Below are 22,854 nucleotides of genomic sequence, written 5' to 3'. Positions count from 1 at the left end.
GAGTACGATTTCCTAGCCTATTTCTGTAAATTATTGTGAATTCATGAAAGATATAAATCTGTACAAATGCACCATAGTTGCACTTTTGTCTATTTAAGAATTGGGCCCCTTACTACATCCTTAGTTAACCAAGACTTTTTGTTATTAAAATTCTGTTTCTCTGTCTATTTATCTATCTATAGACTGGCTTCACTGTGAGTGACTGCATTCTGCTTTTTCACAAGGAGCATATTTGCACACAAAGTAGTTTTGTCTAGTCCCCTGGTCTACCGTGGCAATGTCTATTGTTTCAGACCAAAAAATATTATTGCTTTATGCCAATATTTGTAATAGTGGTGAGGATCTGTCAGCTCTCACAAGAATAAAGTTTCACTCAAACCATGACAAAACAAGACACACGTAGACAAAACCGAAAGGCTGACCTTCAATATCAGAAATACTAACTTTTTAAATTATTGGTTATCTTCATGTTTCACATAATCTTCGTGAAACTAATTACACTGATGTTCCATTATGAATATTTATGGGGAATACTAGCATACATCAACAGATTTTACAAGATGATGCTTCAAAGAAATGTTCAGTTATTTAGCAAAACATTTTTTCCTGGTTGCATTTTTTGTGAACATTTAATTTGAAAGCAAAGATTCATTGATCTTGCTTTCAAGTTTCTGAAAATATATACATCTAATCAGAGAGCATTCTGGGAGTATTACACATAGCTTTATATTGGTAAACTTGCAAACATCTGTACACATTTGTATACTGGGACCACTGTCAGCAATGCAGTTCGAGCATACAACATTTCCTTAGAGCACTCACCCTAATTATAAAGGCGCTGCATTAATGAAAAATAAATACAAGTAATTGTATTAACATATGGACGTATATTATCTTAACTGAAGACACTAGCCTTCCCTGATCCATAATGTGGAACTGTAAATTGGCACCCAGAGGGTTTGTGCTGTGGGGGATGGGACTACTTTTCACAGGGACAAAATAAACATTAAAACTTGTTGTCCTTGACCCCAAACACTATGACCTGGGAATCGGGCTACAGGGATTCCACACCCCTGAGGTTTTATATACACACACATACATACAGTCTAACAACATTAAGAAAAACATGTTAGATTATATAGTTGCACACGCAACAGCAACACTAAATCTGCTCATCTAAAATGTATTTTTCTAGCAAAGATTTTAAGCATAGAGATTTGCAAAGTGCCATCCACGTCAAGCTAGAAAGAGACAAAGGCTGAATATATATATATATATATATATATATATATATATATATATATATATATATATATAAAATTAAGATTTAGTGGAATGTGTAAATAACATATTATAAACATGACAAAATAGTTAAGATTTACTACTTTAAACTATGTATATTAAAAGATCGATATTCTTGTCTATTTTTTGACGACACTAGTGTCAATGATAGATTTTTCAGATATTTTTATACTCATCATTATAAGTATAGGATCACTATAATATGGTAAACAATATGTTTTCTTGATATTTTTGACAATGATATTATTTCAGTGATCCAGCAGGCACAATTTCTCTTAACCTGAAAGCAAGAATATGTGCCTATTGACAGGGTATCTAACTGTACAAGCTATATTTTTAGTTTGTTTTTACTTCAGGCCCACTAAACTACAGAGTTACAGAGGCTGAAGATTTTTTAAATTCGGAGTGGTCTCACATATTCGGTAAAACAAAGATTCAATAGTGACTGCAGCACACTGAAATCAGGAATGGCAGTCTCATTTGTGAAACAGTTTCAGTGATAATAGTACAGCGGAGAGTGATGGTGTGCTCGTTGGAGAGTGCCTGTACACAAAACATACACAAGAACAGAGTTGGCGCTACACATTAAGTCTTTAGAACTGCTGTGGGAATAGTCTGCCATCAAGTTAAGGGCAAAGGACATGGTCATGTGCTCCAGCCTTCTATGAATGGACAATGTGTTTGCAGTGAGATGCATCAGCCACGTGGGGCCATACATTTTAAGACTCCTGGTGGAGCTGCCTAAAGACTTTTGGCATTACTGACTAGACCATAACATTTCAGTGTCAGAGAAACACTTCTCAGGGGCGCCAAATAAGGCGGCAAACTCATCACTGCCTCACAGACTTCAGCGACTACAGACTGGGTCTGATTGTGTTCTTGGCTGTGGCGTTCAGATGGGTTCCCTGCAGTTTGGTCATGTTCATAACCAACCTGAATGCTCAACTTCGAGAATCTACAGCTGGTGGACAGAGGTGAAAAAACATGTTCCTTCAGGATTGGGGGTCTATTGGTGGATTACAAGTTCCCAATGTTTGCAATGATCATGAGGGCAAAAGAAAACATCCAGAAGCAGTCAGTGCATCTCGATTTAGTGAAGTAACTGCAAGCTTGCTTTCAGTTCTTCAAGAACTTTCTTGGGATACTTCTATCCCTATACACCAGACTCAGATTCTAACAAACCATTGGATGAAACTTACACTCGCTGTTAGCGGATCATTCTCACTCACTGATGACAAAGTATTTCAGGGAGCGTTGGCACGTAGCATGAACTTTCTTGTGCAGCTGCAGAGTTTTTCCTATTGGGCTTGGACACAGTGACTTTAAAGAGAGATTGTTCAAGCCTGGTTAAGATAGGTTAATTGGTGCCCAGGAAGGGACCTGCATCCCCCTGGGAAGCTTATGAATGACATTCTGGATTTCCTGGTAGATTACACTGACAATGGATTGGCCTACAGGACGATGAGTTTGATTACATGAGCAATTTCTACAGGACGTACTAGGTCAGACGTCTCCTGGTTGAGGATGTAGGTCACTTAAGGGTATCAGGGTGCCAGTTCCCCTGAGCCCAGGTATTCCCAGCATTGGGATGTGAATTAAGTCCTCTGCTTTTTTTTGTAGAAGGCTGCAAATTAGGATCTTTCTAGAAAATTGCTGTTAGCAAAACTGCCTATGTTGCTGTGCTTCATTTCCAATAAGTGGGCCACGTTCTGGCACTAGATTTTGTGGGCACCACACCTTTCAGATAGCAGGTTTACACTACAGTGGGTCATATTCACCATAGCTATAAGAACCAAGCTTAACATCACTGTGGGTTCCTAAGTCAGTAAGCATTGGTTGTGCACAATGAGGCGTCTGGGATCGTAAAAAGTTGTGACTACAAGGATCAGACTAGGGGAGTGAAGCAGTTACTGATTTCAATCAGGAAAGCCCTTATCACCAGTTTCTTCTCCCATCTTGGCCCAGTATGTCAAGTGGGTGATGCAGGAGGCTGGTATTGATATAGAGGTGTTGATGTCACTTTATGAGGGATGGCATAGCATTCGATGCCTGTATGTTCGTTTGAAAGCTAGAAGACAGTTAGAGATCAGCTGACTCGTCCTTGGATTCCATAGTCAAGAAGTTCTATTTTACAGCTATTCAGCATTAACGGTAAGCTTTCAAAAAACATAATCCTTATGTCTCATCCTGAAATGGAATGTAACATTCCCTAGCTATAGTGAAATAAAGTTACAATTCTATTAAGGACTCTAATGCAAAGATTATCCGACAAATAGCACACTGTTCTAATGGGCTACATCCCAACCCGTTTTTGGTTGTTTGAATAGTGAGAAGGCTATTTTACAATTTTGACTACTAGATTACAGGATCTGTTGTCATGTTTAACAGTTAGATTTGGGCTTATGACATTATCCATTGTAGTTGCTATGCTGAGGTCTTTGGATCACTTGTACTTTTGGTACAGTGATGGATGCTAAGATATACTGACTGCTGAGTAACGAAACAGGCAAGGTTAAAGGTAATTATTGCCTCCACATCCTTATGAAGATTTTGACTTTTCTTCCTGATAGCTAGGAAATTGTACATCCATATCCAACAAATGTGTTTCAGATCAACACTTTGATCTACATCTGTTATCTGTGCCAACCCTAATGCATTTGAACTCAAGAATGAATCTCTTCCTGCCTTCTCAAGTCAACAGCATTAAGAGAAGCTGAAGTGCAGAACAAGATGTGTACACCCAAGAAGGCTACACTAGATCAGGTTTGTGGACTTCCAGGGTTGCCCTCTACTCTGTGCAGCATGGAGCAAGAGACTAGTAAGAACATTTTAGAGGACACTGGTTGGAATTTACTTCTTTGGCTGCTGCTTCTATATTGAGGCTGCAAACCAAAATTGCAGTCATTACATAGCATTGCCTCTCAGTACAGATCACTGTTAACACATGTTGATACACCCCAATCTCAATGGTGAGAGTCAGGAATTTTTGTGCAAACAGATTCAGAGGTAGTGAATCAGAAGAGAGTTGGGAGCATATTATCGGGAAAAGCACTAAAATATGACTTAGTGCAGCATGCAAGACAGTTGCAGTTTCAGCTAGATGTGGCTGGACTAATGAAATGTATAGTGATTTGTTTGGAAAGATCTTAGTGGGAAACAAAAGACCGAATACCAACATAATCTCCTCTATTCAAATCTTACGATGGTATGCCTGAAGGTGTCAGCTTTGTCTTTTGTTCAATGTACTGAGTGGTACACAGCACACACAACACAACAATTTCCTAGCAAGTCTTGGTTACATGCACAGTTTCAATGAAGTTTCATACCCATAACGCATCTTTAAAAAAAAAAAAAAAAGATTTACACTGGTGATTTTAAATAGCAGCATTAGGTTACATTATTATACGGCCTAGAAAGCATACATTAGAAAGTCAATTAAGAATTTCTTTTTAAAAGAATAGGGGAGGATGGGGGTGAGGAGGATCAGCATCAGTGACTTAACTGGATAACCTTTTGATGTGTTTTTTTTTAAATTGCTATTTACAAAACTTTACCTGGCTAGTGAAGTCAGAATTAAGAAAGAAGGCCTAGCGCAAATGTTTGCATGTGCTGAGGCAAAGGTGGATCCACAAAAGTTTGTATTTAGAGGGGAAACAAAATGCATGAGGACAGAAACGAAATAGTGCAGCTATTGGCCTAACAAGAAACAAAGGAACTGACCAAATAATCGATCACCTGTCAGTAGGCTACGTAGTACAACCACTTTTATGCTAAAGGTAGATACATTTAGTGACATTTGTTCCCCAATTAAATGGGAACAACAAATGGGAGGAATACTGGATGAGATAGATGACCATTAGGAAGAATAGAAGAGCCCTTTCTAGAGCAAGAGATAAAGACTGTGCTGAAGGCTATAGAACCCACTGAGATTCTGATTGGACATGTCAATGCAGTGATGTTTAGCCAGGAACATGTTGGCTCGATAGCCATCAATCCAACTAAATTGTTGCAGGGGACTGCGAGAAGCAGCATACTTTCACAGCTCTTATAGAAAGCAATAGCAGTGTTCCTATAACAACTAGAAAATACTCAAGGCTGCACTACACACATTATATCTTAATTGATAACTGTGAAGTCAAATCCAAGCAAGTTAATGGTTGAGACAAGTCAAAACTACTTTATTAGACTGTTGTTCAGACAGGTTTACAGCTAGGCCATAGCAGTCATTAATGTTATACAGCTTATTTGTCCGAAAACAGAGTGACTACACAGATTGAAATCACAATATGCTGATAAAGTGTTTGACCATATAAAGTGCTATATTTTGTCCCAAATGTTAAATATGAAATTTGGGCCGTTATACACTAAGCTATATACAAGAGTACAAACAGTAAGCGAAGTCGCAGAAAAACTGTGAGCCTGAGAAGAGGCAAAACAAAGTTGCTGTATATTTCCACTAAAGGGATGAGATGCAGAAGATTGTGTCTACTAAGTACAACAAGAGGGCCGGGGATTTAATAGCCAGTCAGCCTTAATAGCCAGAAAAGCTTTAGTTCCAATGTATTACGTATTTAGGAGTTCAGTAATGTGTCTCATAAGGTGGATAGTTAAAGTTCAGAATGGGGTGTTCTATGCTGGCTAGTCTATATTCTCAGCGAGATGTACCATGAGACACGGGCAAGTGTAAAATACTCATCAAGTAACTTGCACTTTCCTCTAAACATTTGCATCAGTGATCTTGCTGAAGGGGAAATTTGGAAGATTTCTACCCAGACTGGATAATGAGCAAGTGCCAGATCCTTTTTGGATCCAGTTGGAACTGTGGGCATGGTAACAGATCCAGATCCAGTTGGACCTGTGGGCATGGTAACAGATCTGCTTTGTCTTTTCAAGGTTTGAATGCACTTCTTTAGGTTACATGCTTGGTATAGATAACATTAGAGAGTCCAACCACTGTTGGAGATAGTATGTTTCTAAGAGAGGCATCATATGACCAATACTTTGGGAGTAGGAAAAATTAAGCCACATATGCAATAATTAGTGCTGATGCTGGACAGACAAACAGCGCTTCAGAGGTTCACTACTGGTGTTGGTGACTCAGGGAAGCTCTGAATAGACTCATTATTTGGTAGGAAAGGCAAATGGGGTGAGTGCCACTGTCTTGTCCTGAAGGTTATGTGTAGCTTATTTCTTGTAAAGATTTCACACTCATAAGGCATCTTTCAATAAAATTATAAACCAGTCTTGAGAAAGGAACTGGAAATGGAGATTTGAAGGTCCAGAAATTCCAGCACTGTCTATTCACTGATGTAGGGATTTAAGACAGTCACGTAATGCTAGGTATGAAGTAGTGGACTGTAAACTATATTTATAAGAGTTAACTTCTGAGAAAAGAGATTGAGTGGATAGGCAAGAGAAAGCTCCTTGCAACCAAGAAAAGAACTACAATACGGTGAGAAAAAGGGGTGAACAGGTAGACATATAAGCTGTGCAAATTGTACCTATTCCTCCATAGTAAAAAGAAAGGAATGGAGTCTAACTAAACTGAGGGCGCTTTGGGAACAGGGAAGGGCATTCTAGACCACAGCCATATTACTTGTGACATCCCAAGAAACAAGTGGAAGAAAATCCTGAAGGTAGTTGTTATTCTGCTAACTCCACAGTGCTTCTGGACTGGGTTTTGGTGTACCTTAGACACTGTGCTATTTAACTGTCCATTATCATTAACTGAAATGCCTTATTGAGAAGGTATTTTAGGTCTAGACCAGTTGTACAAATTCAATTAGGTCCCAGGGGTTCTGGCTCAACGACCCACTCAGAAGACTTGAATTTATTTGACTAGCCTGGAACAGCATCATGAAGTATAAAGTAAATGCCAAAGTGCTACCCCACTCATTACTGCTGTACACACACAATGCCAAATTATAATCTAGCCTGCCTCATAATCGTCCTACATTGAACGGCACTTCGAATGTTGGAGTACTGTGAAGTTTGGGGATTCAAGGATATAAGCTACTGCTCTTGTTCATCCAAGGACGAGAATTTCACCTCACTCTAAAAAAAAAAAAAAAAAACAAGCATTTGCATTCCAACGGGTCTCGCATTTACCCAAGTTAGAGCTATGAGCGGTGTAAACGCCTAACTGGACTTTTCTTGCCACACAAATAGAAAGAAAAAAAACGAGCTCGATCGCACTATGTAGAACGCAGCGCTGAAATTGAAAACCAAAAAAACTAGCGCGATCGCACCACGTAAAACCAAGCACGATCACACTCCGTGGAAAATAAAAACAAAGTAGTGCAGAAACCAGGCTGAAAACATCGAGCCTTGTAAGTTTTCAGTAGTTGGGGGGGGTGTCGAGGAGGGCTAAACATAGGAAAAAGCATCATGTATGCATGCCTTTTACTAATGAAAGCAAGCAGATTTTAAAAGGCAAGGCGACGAACCAATGAAAATGACAGGCGTGACATGGGCGTGGTTACAAGCGAGATTACAACGGGCAGAGCGCTTGTGCGCTCAGCACTAAAAAGCTCTTCTCTTTTAGAGGTTGTCAATAATTTTAAGATATCTCAATGTATATACACTAAAACCAGAGTAGGGAGCAAAAGACAATGTTTTTCTGCAGGGATCTGGCAGACAAAACCTCCTAAGTCATTAATACAGAAAATGCTGTGATGGTAAAGCCACTTAAAACTGAAAACCCAGTAGGTTTTCTGAATGAACAAACAAATGTGTAAATATGCTCGACTAAGATTCACAGTATGCAAATTGGTATTATATATATTCATGTTGGATAGCCTCTAAACGTGATTGGTTTAACTAGTGAGTGACCATCCCTTCTATTAACGTAATAACTCATAACCAATCATAAAATTAAAAAATGGCATTAATATTTGATCTACAACTATTTAGGGGGCAGGGTCAAACATCTAACTATGATAGTACAGTTTACAAAACACAAATGATGATGGGATAAAAAATAAAATAAAAAAACAAATGCAGAAGACTCCACAAGTGCAAGTCTGTGGCTGAGTTTAAATAAGCAAATGTTTTACTGAACACAGAAAAGTTAAATTAGCTTTCTTCTCTGTTTTGGCACTATGTATTTACACTCTCCTTTGAAAATAAACTTCCCTCCACTATTCAGATTAATAAAGGCGATAATTACATATCCAAAGTGAACATGACAGTACAATACTAAAAACAAGTAATACAACAACGAGAAAAGTGCCTGTTGTCACAATGGCCAACTTTGCTTTTCATACAAACCGACAAACTGTGACCTGAACCTTAAGAGCTCGTTATGCTTTTGTACATCAAGGACGTTTTGGGAAAACAGGATATCAGACTAACTCTGAAATCAGTGGTTTAGTGGCACATCAATATCTGCAATATAGGTTAGCTTGGGGTTTTTAATGCCATAAAATATAAGACTTTGAAAGGACCCATTATCTACTATAAGGTTTGGCCTTGAAATCTTTGTTCCTAAAAAAAAAAAAACTTGCGATTTTGAGGACTCTACTTGTATATGAATCTTAGTTTGAGTGAGTGTAAGAGTGAGCCTGTCTCTGAACTAATAATTCTCACTTCTAGAAACTAAGAAACCTTTTCCGTATTGTCAAAAAAATGAAAGGTCTGAATAGATGAGACAGGAGAGACTTCAATTCTATCTGATGTCAAAATATATATGTTGCCTTAGGGTTTAAAGCTTGAACCAGCCTTCATCATGACAAGAAAATTAATCGGTTAAAATGCCAAATCCAAACAAACGACAAAAGGAAAATCAATGTCACGTGAAGAGCATAGAAGTCAAGAAAAAACAAACTAGGCACAATGTGTATCATAACAAAATTGGGAATATAACAAGGTGGCTCAAAATTTGGAAATGCCCAGTTTCGAAATATTTCACTAATGAGAGAAGATGAACTTGGATAACTTCCAAAGGCCTCGTTGTACAATAAAATATGATTAATGAAGCATGTTACTAGGAACTCTTGGAGCAAAGTCTAGGAGACTAGAACACGTTCTGATAACCTTTTTCAATGTCAGATGGGATGTGTGAAAGCATGTCTCTCTTCAAATCAATTTCCAGGGTGGAGTAGGTCGTTGGGGCTATAAAAGGTAAACTGTGCCATAAATCCTCTCACTGTTATCATCGAGGGAATTGTGCACAATCTATGCAAATCAGAGGCGGAAGCGTCGTTTAATTTGGCCAAAACAGAATACTCATAGGGTTGGGGGGATGGGGGGGGGGCTTAAAGAGTTTCTTTAGAAACCCAGCACTGGCAAATGTCAGGGTAACCAAGGCCATCAGTTGCCTAGTCTTAATTATGCCAACTGCAGATTTTGTCACCCCCTTACACTCTCTCTCAAACAAGTTACTTACCTTTGACAAAGTTCTTTCAGGTAAAGACTGTATATAATCCTCATCTTTAAACCCTCATCTTTTGAACATTCCCAAGAGATCATACAAACTGGAAACTTTTACAGCATGCTGGTATATGGCAATCTGTGGCTTTGCAATGACACTGTTTCGCTCCAAAAAAGACATGCAGAGCATATATAGGCGCCACTGCCACATGCTGACATAAGCTGCTTTCAAGCCATCTGCAACCCCAGGCGCAGAGACCAATAGCAAATTGGTTGCAACTTGAGATCTTATTAATGAATGTGAAGTCCAGTTCACAGAACAGGGAGGATTGGTGAGGAATCTGTGGTTAGATAGCATCTCTACTGGAAAGAAACCAAAGATAAGTTTACTTGCTCTTCTGACAGACTTCTAACTGCCAATTTCTGAATAGATACCAAAGCAGTACCTATTTGCATGTGGGTCTGTGAATGGACAAACCAAAACACCAAAAGGTCCTGTAGGAACGAGCGGACGCGGCAAATGTCCAGGGCAGGATCTCAGCGTGCCAAAGCAGAGCTAGCAACTTTTGTCCTGGTGGAACAAGCTTGCAGACCTTTTGGAGGTTGCATTTTGGCAAATGAGTAGCAAATCTTAATGCAGGGCACATTCCAGCGAGAGAAGGCCCAGTGCCGTACGACCTTACCTTTTTCACCCCAGCAAACCCCACAAAGAGCTCATTGTCCATCCGGTATTCTCTGGTGCGATCAATGTAAAAGGTTACTGCCATTTGGTAATCTCTCCTCCTCCTTAGAAGGGTGAGGTGAAACTTAGAATGCCACCAGAGAAATGGTTTGACTGATGTGGAATGGCACTGCAACATTAAGCAAGAAGGATGCTTGAGTCTGCAAAACCTGCCTGAGAAAAAGGAAGTGGACTGCAGGTAGATAGAGAGGCTGAAGCTCAGTCACTCACCATGCCAATGTTACGGCAACAAGGAACACTGTCTTGAAGGTGAGGAGCTGTAAGACACAGCTGTGAAACAACTCAAAGGATGTGCACATCAAATATGTGATGAGTGAGGACCAAGTTAAGGTCCCACTGAGGCATAACGAAAGGAGAAGAAGAAAACAAGTGATGGAGACTTTTCAACAAATGCATCCGAACCAGCGACTTATAATAATTAGGACTGGTCTGGCATCTGCAAAAGGCTGAAAAAGCCAAATGGTGCCCCTTAACTGTGCCCAAAGTAAAGCCTTGGTGGTGAAGGGACAAAGCAAACAACAACATTTAAGTTAGGTTTGCCTGGAGAAGGGTCTATCGGCCGTATGCTGCACAAAACCATAAATATGTCCCAACCATAGGCATATACTATTTTGTTGTAAGACTCCTGGCTTCCATGATTATATCGGCCACCGACGTAGGGAAGTTGAAGGTGTCCAGCTGTCTTCACTCAACCTCCAGCCATGAAGGTAGGGGATGTGCAGGGCCGTGCCCTATTACTGAACAGGAGATCCTCCCAGAAAGGCAGACTGCTCTGAAGACAGATGCTCATTCCCAAGATTTTGGGATACTATACTATGCTCAGTCTGAAGCCACTAGGGTGGCTTGGGCCTGATCGTTACTGAAATTCTACAAACTTGGGGCAGAAGAAGTATTTGCCGAAACACATACAGGAGTCCACAGATCCACCCAAGGAGGAACGCATCAACTAGCATGAGACGTCTTGAAGACTGTTGTGCATAGACGTGCTGATAATGTACATTCTCAGCAGTGGTGAATAGATTGAGCCAAGGCTCTCCCCGTTCACAGTAGAGCCTTGCACCACCTCCAAGTGCAATCGTGTTCTGTTAGGTGTCTGTAGCTGAGCTCATCCGCCCTGGAATTCAAGGATCCTGCCAGGAGAGTCACCACCGGTAAAAATCCCATTATATTCCAGCAATATTTGCACGATCAGGTTCATATGGAGCCAGGAATCAGCCTGAGACCAGAGGCCAGAGGCCAATGATTCCCAACTCTCACAGGGGGCCTCACCTACTACAAGGACACATCAGTCACCACTGTCAGCTTTGGGTGAGGTAGGGATAGGGGTCTGTCACTGACCCAACTGTGGTCCAGTAACCATCACAGCTGATCTTTCGTAGTCTCATCTGAAATCTGGACCTGGTCGGAGAGGTCCTCTTGATGTTGCGGCCATCATGACTTCAAATTCCACTGTGGAGCCCCCCATATGTCACCTGGCATGCTGTACAAGCAGTAGTTCATACATCTTAGCAGCCTCATAATCGACCTCACTGAGATCCAGAACTGAGGCTGAAATATTAGGATGAAAGCCTGGATGTTCTGGACTCTCCTTTCAGGAGGATAGGCACAAAATTGGACAATGCCCAGAATGGCACAGATGAAATAGAGCATCTGAGAAGGGGTCAGGTACGAATTTTGGCACACTGATAGTAAACCCCCAAAAATGACAAGTGGCTCACCAACATCCTGGAGGTGGTTGGCGACTGCCTGCGGACAGCCTACCTTCAACAGCCAGTTGTTGAGGTAGGGCAAGACCAGAAGACAAAATGTTTGCTGCTACCACTGCAATTATCATTGCAGTCCAGTTCACAGAACAGGGAGGATTGGTGAGGGATCTGTGGTTAGATAGCATCTCTACCAGAAAGAAACCAAAAATACGTTACTTGCTCTTCTCAGAGCACTATTGAGACCATAGCAAACTGAAAATGCTCCTGTCACACAATGAACAACAGGTAGAAGAAATTTGAGTCCTGCTGATTCAAGGCCACCATCCAGTCCGAGGGTTGAGGGCAGACAAAACCTGGGCCAGTGTAAGCATTTTGAATTTGTCTTTCCAGAAGGAGGAAAGGAGAGTATGCAGATCTAAAATTCTAGAGCAGAACAGCATACTTTGGAATGAGAAAGTAGAGGGAATAACGACCACAACTCACTCCTGGCCCAAGCACCCTCTTGATAACCCATGTGGCCAAAAGGGCTTGTACTTCCTGGATTAAAACTGACAGATGGTCCTCTATCAGTCATTTGAGGTGTGGTGGAGTGGCAATGAAGGGTAAGGAGAATACCTTTTGGACTATCTGCAGACCCACCTGTCTGATGTTATGGTCTGCCAACCCAGCACGAATGGTTGGATCCTACTTTGAACTAGGTGGCTGTGGACCTGAGGACCAAGCTGGTGGAAGAAAATAAAATTTTCCTAAAGGACTCCAGTTGTTTAGACTCCCTATCAGGGGAGTAGTCAGAAAAGTATCCGGGTTCGGACGACTGGTAGATGCTTGCACCACCAGGGATTGACAGGAGAGGTGCCGAGGAAAACATGAAGGGTCGCCTGATGCAGGGCTGTGGCGTCTTGCAATTTGGTGATTGACTATGGGACCAGAGCAAGGATTGGGCAAGAACTCCAGGAGAGTATCTGTGAGTGCCTCATTGAAGGGTAGCAGGAGCTTAGTAGTAGTAGAGCTTAGTTTTTGCCAGGGCATTTCCTTCAAGACATTTGTTTTGACCACTAGGGTGATAAGCTGAAGGCTGATAACTTTGGCTGCCCTCTGCATGACTACGGCGAAAGATGCTCTCTACTCAGTGGCTGAGCCACTGGGGGTGAGAGAAGTCATGAACCAGAGGAAGAGTCAAGACCAATGGCTTTTTGGAGGTCACAATACCAATTTTCCTTGTGGTATGATTGGCCTATCTCATCACCTGTGTCATAGTCTGAATCTGTACCAAATAAGGATAGTAACATATGGGGTACATCCTTGTGGAGGTCGATAAGTCAAGAGGGGGATGTTGCGCTTCAATGGGAATCAAACACGGTCTCAGTGGAGATTATAACTGTGCCATCTCTGCACACAATGAGCACCTCGTCCTCCAGCATTGATGGACTCTGCGTTGAAGCTCAAGAAGCAGCATGGTGCCAGAGTCAGTGCAGGAGCCAAGAGAGTCCAGTGGTAGATTCAGAGAATCCAGCTAACACCAACGGCGAACCCCCCCGTGGTATCCCAGATGGAAGACCTTAGAGCCCTTAGGCATGCCAGAGGGCATCGGTAAGGATCCGAAGAGTCAGAGTATGGCCTCGCAGAACTCTTCGATCTGCTTCAGTGTCTCAGGCAGTGCCAGGTCAAGTTGGAAAATAGGCTCCGATGTCGACCAACTTCAGGAGCGAGATCGAGACGCATGGGGATGCCCTTGAGCCTTCTCAGGAGCATTGAGTGACGGTAAGGGGCAGAGTCCCACTCACATTTCTTATGAAACCCCCCCCCCCCCAGCCCACCCCAAAAAAACTTGGAAAGTGATGACGGACGGCTTCCAGATTGAATACTGAGACTTCTGGATTGGAACCGACCCTTCGGCTTGGTCTGGTCTCGCCGTGGAGTGTTCCGGTGCTTGACGACAGTTTCAACTCGCAGTCTTGCATGCCTTCAGGTTCATCAGCGTGCAGACCCTAGAGTTGTGGCCAGACACCACAGTCAAACCTGATGAGGATCTGTCACAGACATCTGTTTGCAACAGTCCTAACAGGGGGTCAAATCTATGGTTTTGGGAGGTGACATTTCCCTTGCATACACAAAATGTATTTGAGGTAAACTGTCTCACAGATTCAAGAGGTAGCACCAAATTTATGTCCAGTGGCACAGAAGTAAAGGAACTGCCATCAGCGTATGGGAATGGTGTCTATATAGGCTATGCACAACATCTTCAGAATGGCAACAGTGTAGGGCCGCACGGTGCCATTTACCGGCGCTCAGAGGTACTGCTGAAAAAGATTCCGGATTCAGTCTGATAACTACAGAATATTCAGAAGGTGAGGAATCGACAGTTAGAAGTCTATAACAATCTTTATTTCACTTGGGCAGATGCTTTTTTTTATCTCCGACTTCTTACCCTGCAAAGCTTTTCCCATCTTTGTCTTTCTACTTTTCTCGGTCTTGCTCTTTGACAAAGTCTAACGGTGAAAAATAAGTCCCTGTCCCTAAAAATGAGTGTCAGTGCCCACTATCAGCAACCACCTCAAGCACTGAGCTCAAAGGCTGGAAAAATACAACTGAATCATACAAGAGTGAAGATGCACAATGCCATGAGAAAAGCTAGAAGTCTTTAATTCTGGGAGCATCCGGTCTATTATTTCCAGGCACAAACTCAAATAGTAAAAGCAACCAGTTAAAAATGAATTTTAATTGAAGCAAGCTTTTCAGTCATAAAGCGTCTGTACAGAACGCTCCAAAGTGAGCATTTCATGCAAAGAGTAAGCACAACTCAATTTTCATAACTGTCAGGTAGTGGGCGATCACAGACAAGCATCCTGCATAAAAATGAAAAACACTCTGGCCTATTTACTTAAATCTGCTGCAAAAATTAGGCAAAGGACGTGTGTAAATGACAGTCTGTGTTCAATTTTTGTGCAGATTGCCACTCTTCACAAACCAAAATGGCCTAGAGAGAATTTATACTACCATCAAACAGGAGGCAAAAAGATAATGAAAATTAAGGGAAGGAGCAGATGCAGGGCAGCTGGGCCAAATGGAAAGACTTGTATCAGATAAGGGGAAGTGTCTGGGTACACACTGTTATAGTATTCAAGTCCTGAATATCTGTGAAACAAATGTATCAACAAAAGTCCAAGGATACAAAATCTCCCCAGCTTTTAAGATTTTCATTTCCTAATTTAGCAAGAGAATTTAAAAATAGGGATTACACTTTTGTCCAGAAAAAAAAACTAGGAAGGAATCAAAGTATATGCCTTGGAATCTGAACAGATGGAAACTTCCCCAAAGATTATCACCTTAAAAAAAAGAAAGAACCACCACTGAAACATCTTTATTGATTTTAGACTGATCTAAATACTATTACTGTGCTGCAATATTTATAGTAATAACTTGATGGTGTCTTTCCAAATTTGAGAGAAGTTCTAAACTAATGACAACTGTGAAGAAGCTGGACTTAGAAGGTAACCATAAAATACAAGTGATTTTACTACACTTATTCATGTGATGTACAGAAGGAAGCTCTTGGTTTCCATTCGAGCACTTAAAACAAACAAATGGAAGAACCTACTCTTAAGCATTTCTTTGAACCTGAAAATTTGATTTTGAAAATTCTCAAATGAAGTTGCATATGAGAGAGACTCATGTGCTTCACCCTTTTTCAGTGGTTGTAAAATAGCACATCTTCATGCTGTAGGTTGATATAGTACTTATGGTGAACTGAAACAAATGTAGAGGCGAAATGGGTAGTGGCTGGTTCAACCTGTTCCAGAGCATTTACTCTATCATACTGAGGCTAAAAAGACCAACCTTTCAATGTCAACCCTGAGTGTATCTCACAAAAGGCTTTTACAAATGTTACTTGCAATTAGGAGCTCAGTTAAATTAAGGCACAAATCCAAACAAAAACATCCAAGAATCAAAGTTCTCCTTTTAAGATGAGGCAACAATCTGACCCGAAATTGTATAACTAAAGTAATAAGATTTTCTGAAAAGAAAAAAAAAACTGGGAAGTGATAAGCTTACATCTGTCTTCACATATTTGTGCCAGTCACTGGAAAGTACTGAAGATCATCACTGCTAATCTGGAATCATTTTTGGAGCCATGAACGAATGAGAGTACGTGTGTCAGTATTCCAACAGAAAAGCTACTCGTCTAGGTTTTTAATACCGGAAGATACCGCTATTGTGAATTTTTAAATGTGCAATGCAAATAGAAATCAATAATTCAGCTGGTCAAATTTACACCATAAAGAGGAAACTTTCTTTTAACCAAAGCGGTATACTCAGAAAGTATGCAGACTATTTACTATCAGCTGTTACTTAGGTGAGGGGAACTAGTTACACAAAAGGAGTAGCCGTACACGAATGTGTCAGATACGCAAAAGGGCATACGCACACACTCAAACTCAGTACATTAAATCCTATATGGTGTAATTGTGTATTTATAGGCTGAATCAGCTAAGCTAAATAGTAAAGATAAGCGCCTCTGTCCAAAAAGTGCTTCTGTTACACGCATCATGGAAGTACCTTTTTGCAAACAAGCAACTTCCTTTACACTAGAATTCTATGAGGGCACTTAAAATTATCCAAGGCAGTTCACCCAACTTCTTTAAGCATCATTTTTTAACTGACAGATGCTTGGTGTCCTACACCTGCAGAGACAGTTGTCGCACGCCTCGAATTTCTAACTGTAACCAACAAAACGTCTCCCCTCCTCCCCTTGGAGATCTGTCCCACCCATCCACAAGATCTCTCCTAAAGACACAACCCACAATCCTTTCCAGCAGAATTCGACCGAAGTATAAAGCAACCTGGTTGGATTCCATGCATCCGATGGCCTGCTCCAAGAGGGGAAACTCCACGCAGACGGAGTCGTGGCTGTAACCTGGGGACAGCAGTCAAATACAGACGGGAGTTGTGTTAGTGCCTCTCAAGAAAATGCAAATAATCCACAATTCAAAGAATACTTTCTTCATCTCCATCACTATTAACATCCCATTCCCCAAGCCAGTCCATTTCTTATCGTAGGCCTGGTCACGTACCCACCCAATCCACCCACAACATAAAATAAAACCTTACAAACGGATGATGCAACATTTAAAGCGTATTTTTAGAAGGTGATCATTACATGTTTGAGACAAAAAACTTTACGACGGAGTGCAAGCGTACTCTTAGCAAGTATGACGCTGACCATTAGAAGCTGAGCTAACATGGACGTTGAGCTATTTAAAACGTGTTTTGCTCCGCATCACAACAAGTCTATAGAGTTGGGTGCAAGAAGCAATTATGCTAATTGTGCACAGTATATATAGAAGATTAGAATGAAAACTCTTTATAAACAATATCTTATTGCAAACCTATATGTGCTAGTCATTTATTCAGTGCTTAAAATAGACCAAAGGTTGAGTTGCTAGCAACTAAACAAGTCATATTACTACAGATGTTTTGGGATACGCAGTTATTACAGGAGAGCTATTGTTCTGGTATTCACGTACACCTTTTTGCATGGCTACAAACTCCTTTCGGTGTGCACAGGAGTAGGACTGCGAACGAGCAAACCTTTACTGTGTTTTGCTTATCTGATAAGAGACTTCTAGCTGCAGATTCCTTACCTTTGAAGTCTCCCCAGGTGTCAGACTGGATCTGGATGGTTCTTCAAGAGCAGTACCCCTCCCTGCATGTTAGTAGGTGGCTTCGATCGGCTCTATGTCCGTCGTTGGCATTGTGTGCGCCGGAAGTTGTGTTGTAGTTCCTACATAGGTGCAACCAGGTGCGCTGATGTCAGTTCTGTTCTTTCCCCACCAGAACTCGAGCTGATCTGGAGAAGAGCTACCCCTCAGTAATTTTTTACTTTTTGTCTAATATTTTTTAGGTCTACCTACTGATGCATCGAGGATGACGTCACGCATGATGGGTTTTAAGCTCTGTGGAGCTTGTCACTGGCCAATGTCAGTGACTGCTCTGCACCTCATCTGTGGTGTTTGCAGAATGATCATGACCCGAAGTCGTGCTCTAAGTGCTGGGAAATGCATCTGAAGTCTTTGAGGTTAATGACGGTCTGCAGTGCGACTGCGCAGGTCGACGTCAAGAGGAAGGTCCCGGAACTGGTTTCAAAGTCCAAAGTCATTGTCAATCTTCTCCAAGGCCTCGAGCAATTGGGTAAGTCAAGGCACAAGGAAAAAAAAGGTCAAAGCGGTCTTGTACTTCTGCTTGTCAGTCAGTCGACGTGACAACAGTGTGCCATCATTCCAGGATTCCTTCTTCAGAACCTGGGTCGACTCTGCGTCTCCCAGACTTTAACCCAACCCAATTGAACATTTTATGACACCATTCACTTCATTTTTGGGCAGTCTGACGCTGTCCGCCTGCCTTCAGGCTGCACAGGGTCAAAGGAAGCCTTATCAGGTTCCACACCAGTAGGTTTGGCGCTGATGGGCCCCCAAAGATCCAGTCCTGGACCCAGACCGGTGCCCATCATACCACCTTGACCTTTCCCGGTGCCGGTCACAATTTTGACGCTCCCACCGCCGCCAGTGCCCACCTGCGGCATCATCCCCATTATCATCTCCAACTCGGACACAAAGCCGGATGGGCATCGCCCCTGATGCAGACTCCTGCGCAGACCGAAGTTTTGCCTCCTAAGTCAGATCCTGAGACCTATTCCCTTTGGATAGGCCTTGGGGAGGACTGGAAGGGGTTGTTGGACCCTTTAGAAAACAAGCCTTAAAGTAAAGAGATGGACTGGCGTGATGACCTGGGTGAAGCCAGTGGACTGGACACTTCTCCAGACAACTGTATGCTTTCTCCCCCCAACCGTGGCTACGGAGGAGGGAACTTCGTATGCTATGGTGGTGTGTAAAGCAGTTGAGGTCCTAGACCTTCAACTACCTTTGATGGCAGAGAAGACTAATCTCTTGACAAAGGTGCTGCAATTGGAAGTCTCAACATCAGAGCCCCTACTCCCATTTAATGATGCTCTTATGGACGTTCTTTTTGGTACCTGGTCCAAATCCAGTAGAGGGACTACTGTGAATAGGACAATTCGCTGCCGCTATCGCCCCACTCCCGGCGATCTAAGGTTCCTCATGCAGCACCCTAGAACTGAGAGCTTAATGGTCAATGACTCCACTTCCCAAGGCGCTTTCCCTACTGCTCCCCTGGATGGGGAATCAAAGAGGTTAGATTCAATTGGGAAGATGATGTTTTCTTCTGCAAGCCTTGCTTTGCAGTCTGTGAACACTGCATGCCTTTTGGGCCGTTATTCCCACACTCAGTGGGTCACGTTTGCGCAGGTGGTGCTACCACCTGTCCTGGAGAAGGCCTAGACTGTACTCTCTCAGGCTGCTGATGATGGGTGAGACGCCGCAAAGATCACAATTTGTTGCAGACTTGACACAACCAAATCACTAGGCAGAGCACTTTCCACGACAGTGGCCCTTAGGCTCCATGGCTGGCTGAGAACATCTGGCTTCTCGGGGGTCTCCCAAGTTTCCCTTATGGACATGCCCTTCGATGGCAATCGTCTCTTTAGAGGAAAGGCAGATTTGGCACTCAAACGTTTCAAAGACTCTTGAGCTATGGCAGTGGCCCCCTGTCCCCCCCCCCCAATCTGCCTTTAGCTCCTTTTGTGACTACAGAAGGGGCCCTCAGCTGCGCCACTTTCTGGCCAGCATGGACAAGGGGGGGGGGCATCCACCAACATCCTGGATCAGGTGGCCAGTGGTCTGATCAGTGCACTGCCTCCCCCTCTGCAGCAGCCCATAAACCCTACTAGTCTGCCTCTGTACTACCATGGACACCCAGTTGGCATCAGGATTCGTGGTCACCTGTCCCACTGGCTGCATAGTGAATTCAGCTGCATAGTGAGCCGGGGACGCACGTCTGGGCATACCCGGCATGCTTAGGGCATCAAAAGTGAACATGCCCACACGTGGGACCCTCACTCCCTATGCCACTGGGGTCAAGCCAGCCTGGCTGATGAAGGTTGATGCCCTGAATCCGGTCCTAGGATGTTTGTTTCCAGTCCAGGGAGGACCTGGCTTGGCAGTTCAGGCTGGACTGTTCCCATAGGTAACAGGGTCAAGACTGATTTGCATATGGCTGGGTCCAAACTAGAATGGCATGGGTAGCAAAAAAAACAATGGATTTAGGCCCAGATCTCTGTACTGGGGAGTGAATGTTTGACATTGTTCAGCATTCCGTCCATCAACTGTTCTTTTTGCATGGATTTTGCAGATCATCTGAAGGGGCTACTCCCTCACCTTTGACAGTACCTATCCCTCCCTACCACCATCTGACAATCGGATGACAGAGTACCATCTGTTGGTTACCCGGAAGGAAGTCATAGCTCTCGTGGCCAAGGAAGCCACAGAGAGGGATCCTGTGCCACAAGTATCGGTGGGTGTTATACTCGCTACTTTCTGGTTCCCAAAAATTACAAGAGCCTTTGCCCTATTTTAGACCTCCGAGCCTTCTATCTCTTCTTCAAGAAGGAGAAGCTCAAAGTCTCCAAACTGGCTCATGTCATGGCTGCCCTGAACCCAGGAGACAGGACTGTAGCATTAGATTTGCAGGACACCCATTTCCCCATTCCTGTCCTGCCTGCCTACTGGCGCTATCTGCGGTTTACAGAAGGCCACAAGCATTTTCAATTCACTGTGCGCTCCTTTGGCCTTACCAGTGCCCCTAGAGTGTTCATCCAGGTGATGGCAGTAGCTGCACCTCATCAGCGGAGATCAGGGGTTCCCATCGTCCCCAATCTCGACAACTGGCTGTTAGAGGCGGGCTCAACCCAGACTGTCGTCTCCTACCCCCAGACTATAGCAAACCTTCTACATTTGCTGGGTTTCTCTATTAATGTGCTGAGGTCACACCTGACTCCCTCTCAGATGCTCCTTTTCATCTGAGCTGTTCTGAACACAGTGTGGTTTCAGGCTTCTGCTCCCAAGCGGAGAGTACAGGATATTCAGGCTATGATACTGATGTTGCAGCCTCTATCCTGGATTTTGGTGAAACAGACTATGAAGATGTTGAGACTCATTGCTGACTGCATCCTGCTGGTGACTCATGCCAGATGGTTTATGCAGGCTCTGCAGTGGGACCTGAAGTTGCAGTGGGCGCAGCATCAGGGGAGTCCCTCCGACATGATCCAGATCTCAGAGAAAACTACGAAAGATTTGCAATGGTGGTTAAAAAAACATGTTTGGGTCTGAGGAAGATCCCTCTTCCTTCCCCAACCAGATCTGACAGTAGTGACAGATGTGTCACTCCTGGGATGAGGAGGCCACCAGGGAGAGGTGGAGATCAGATGACTCTAGTTGCTGGCAAAATCAGGCTCCATATCAATCTGCTGGATCTCTGGCGCTTGGGTGCTGCCTATTTAGGAACCACAATATAATTTATGGTGTAAATGACACCAACAACAGATGCAGGTCTGATTGACGCCACTACTGGCGCGCAGAGGTACTGCTCACGAAAAATATTGCAGATCCAGTCCGACACCTGGGGAGAATTTAATGGTAAGAAATCTGCAGCTAGATTTAGTCTCTATCAGATAAGCCATTACTCAAGGTAAGTAACTTCTTTAAGACAAAAAAAACAAACTTACCAGTAAACTCAGATGCTTGTCCTCCTGAAGATTCTCTCCTATAACATATCTGTAAATTATTAAGAGGCTCAAAAGTGTGGCCAAAAGGATACAAGTACAATTATAGTGCAAATTGCTCTCTTCTACCATCATTAGATGGGTACCAGAGCCTCCTTCTGTGGGCTCCGAAAATTGCTCCTATAACTAATTAATCATAACATTGGGCGCTTGCCATCATGCACATGGAATTGTCTCATACGTGGTCACATTCCTGTTTCCCATACTTTATAATGATTCAATAAGGTGTTTGCTATGGACTGATGGCTTAAGTATTTGTAGGAGGGTTTTAATAATGAGTGAGAGCATGGAGACCTAGGAGTTGCAAAAAATGTAACTTTTTTGTTTTTTTTTGTTTAAAACAACTCCCATGCCCTGATTCTCTCAAATTCTCAAAGTCTATATAGATAAAAATTAAGTAAATACAAAGGGAAGAGGAGAAATGAGTACCGGGTAGATTAGAACTAAAGAGAAAGTATTTCAGGGGCTCCTGGCTAGACATCACATTACTCCAGGAAGGCTCAATAGCAAACATTCCAAAACAACCGAATCCTAGCGGAACACAGCACACAGGATGAAGTCCATGAGGCAGGTGTGATCACAAAGGAGCAATATCTTGGGGTGCAGATACCCATTGAGGCTACTTTCACTCTGGTTACAGATCTAGCAATAAGATACACAACTGAGAACAGGTCCAAAGTCAGTCATTTGAAACTGTGGAGAGCAAGGAGGCCCTCACAGCTTCCAAATGAAGGAAATGCAAGGTGGTGGTGTGGCGTGGACCATTCACACTTTTCATCTGACCACCAAAAGGATCAACATACGGCCAGGAAGGCCATGTTGTGTATGGTCTTGTAGTGCCTGGTTTTAGATTTGTCATACTAACAATCTGCATGGTCTGTATCATGGCTTTAATTTGTGAAGATCAGTTTATTTGATATATAATAGTTATTAGTATTGGTTTAGTGGGGTTAATGTGATGGGTCAGATCCTGCAGCTGGTCTTAGTGGTGTACTTTGAGACTGGGCAAAGTGCTTACACTTTGTTCAATTCAACTGCAC

At 42.7% G+C, this 22,854-nt stretch overlaps 1 protein-coding gene across 2 annotated transcripts in view; it reads right to left on the bottom strand.

Annotated features, from left to right (window-relative positions):
- The window catches only part of RBM6 (RNA binding motif protein 6), a 1,032,809-nt gene that overhangs the window by 616,435 nt on the left and 393,520 nt on the right, over window positions 1-22,854 (bottom strand). For both annotated transcript variants that reach the window (XM_069206836.1, XM_069206837.1), the window contains one exon: window positions 16,962-17,035. In XM_069206836.1, the coding sequence (XP_069062937.1) occupies window positions 16,962-17,035 (74 nt within the window). The remainder of the gene's footprint in view (window positions 1-16,961; window positions 17,036-22,854) is intronic.

The sequence above is a fragment of the Pleurodeles waltl genome, chromosome 9, assembly GCF_031143425.1.
Source record: "Pleurodeles waltl isolate 20211129_DDA chromosome 9, aPleWal1.hap1.20221129, whole genome shotgun sequence".
Lineage (NCBI taxonomy): Eukaryota > Metazoa > Chordata > Amphibia > Caudata > Salamandridae > Pleurodeles > Pleurodeles waltl.
This window is presented reverse-complemented; position numbering and strand designations above follow the sequence as displayed.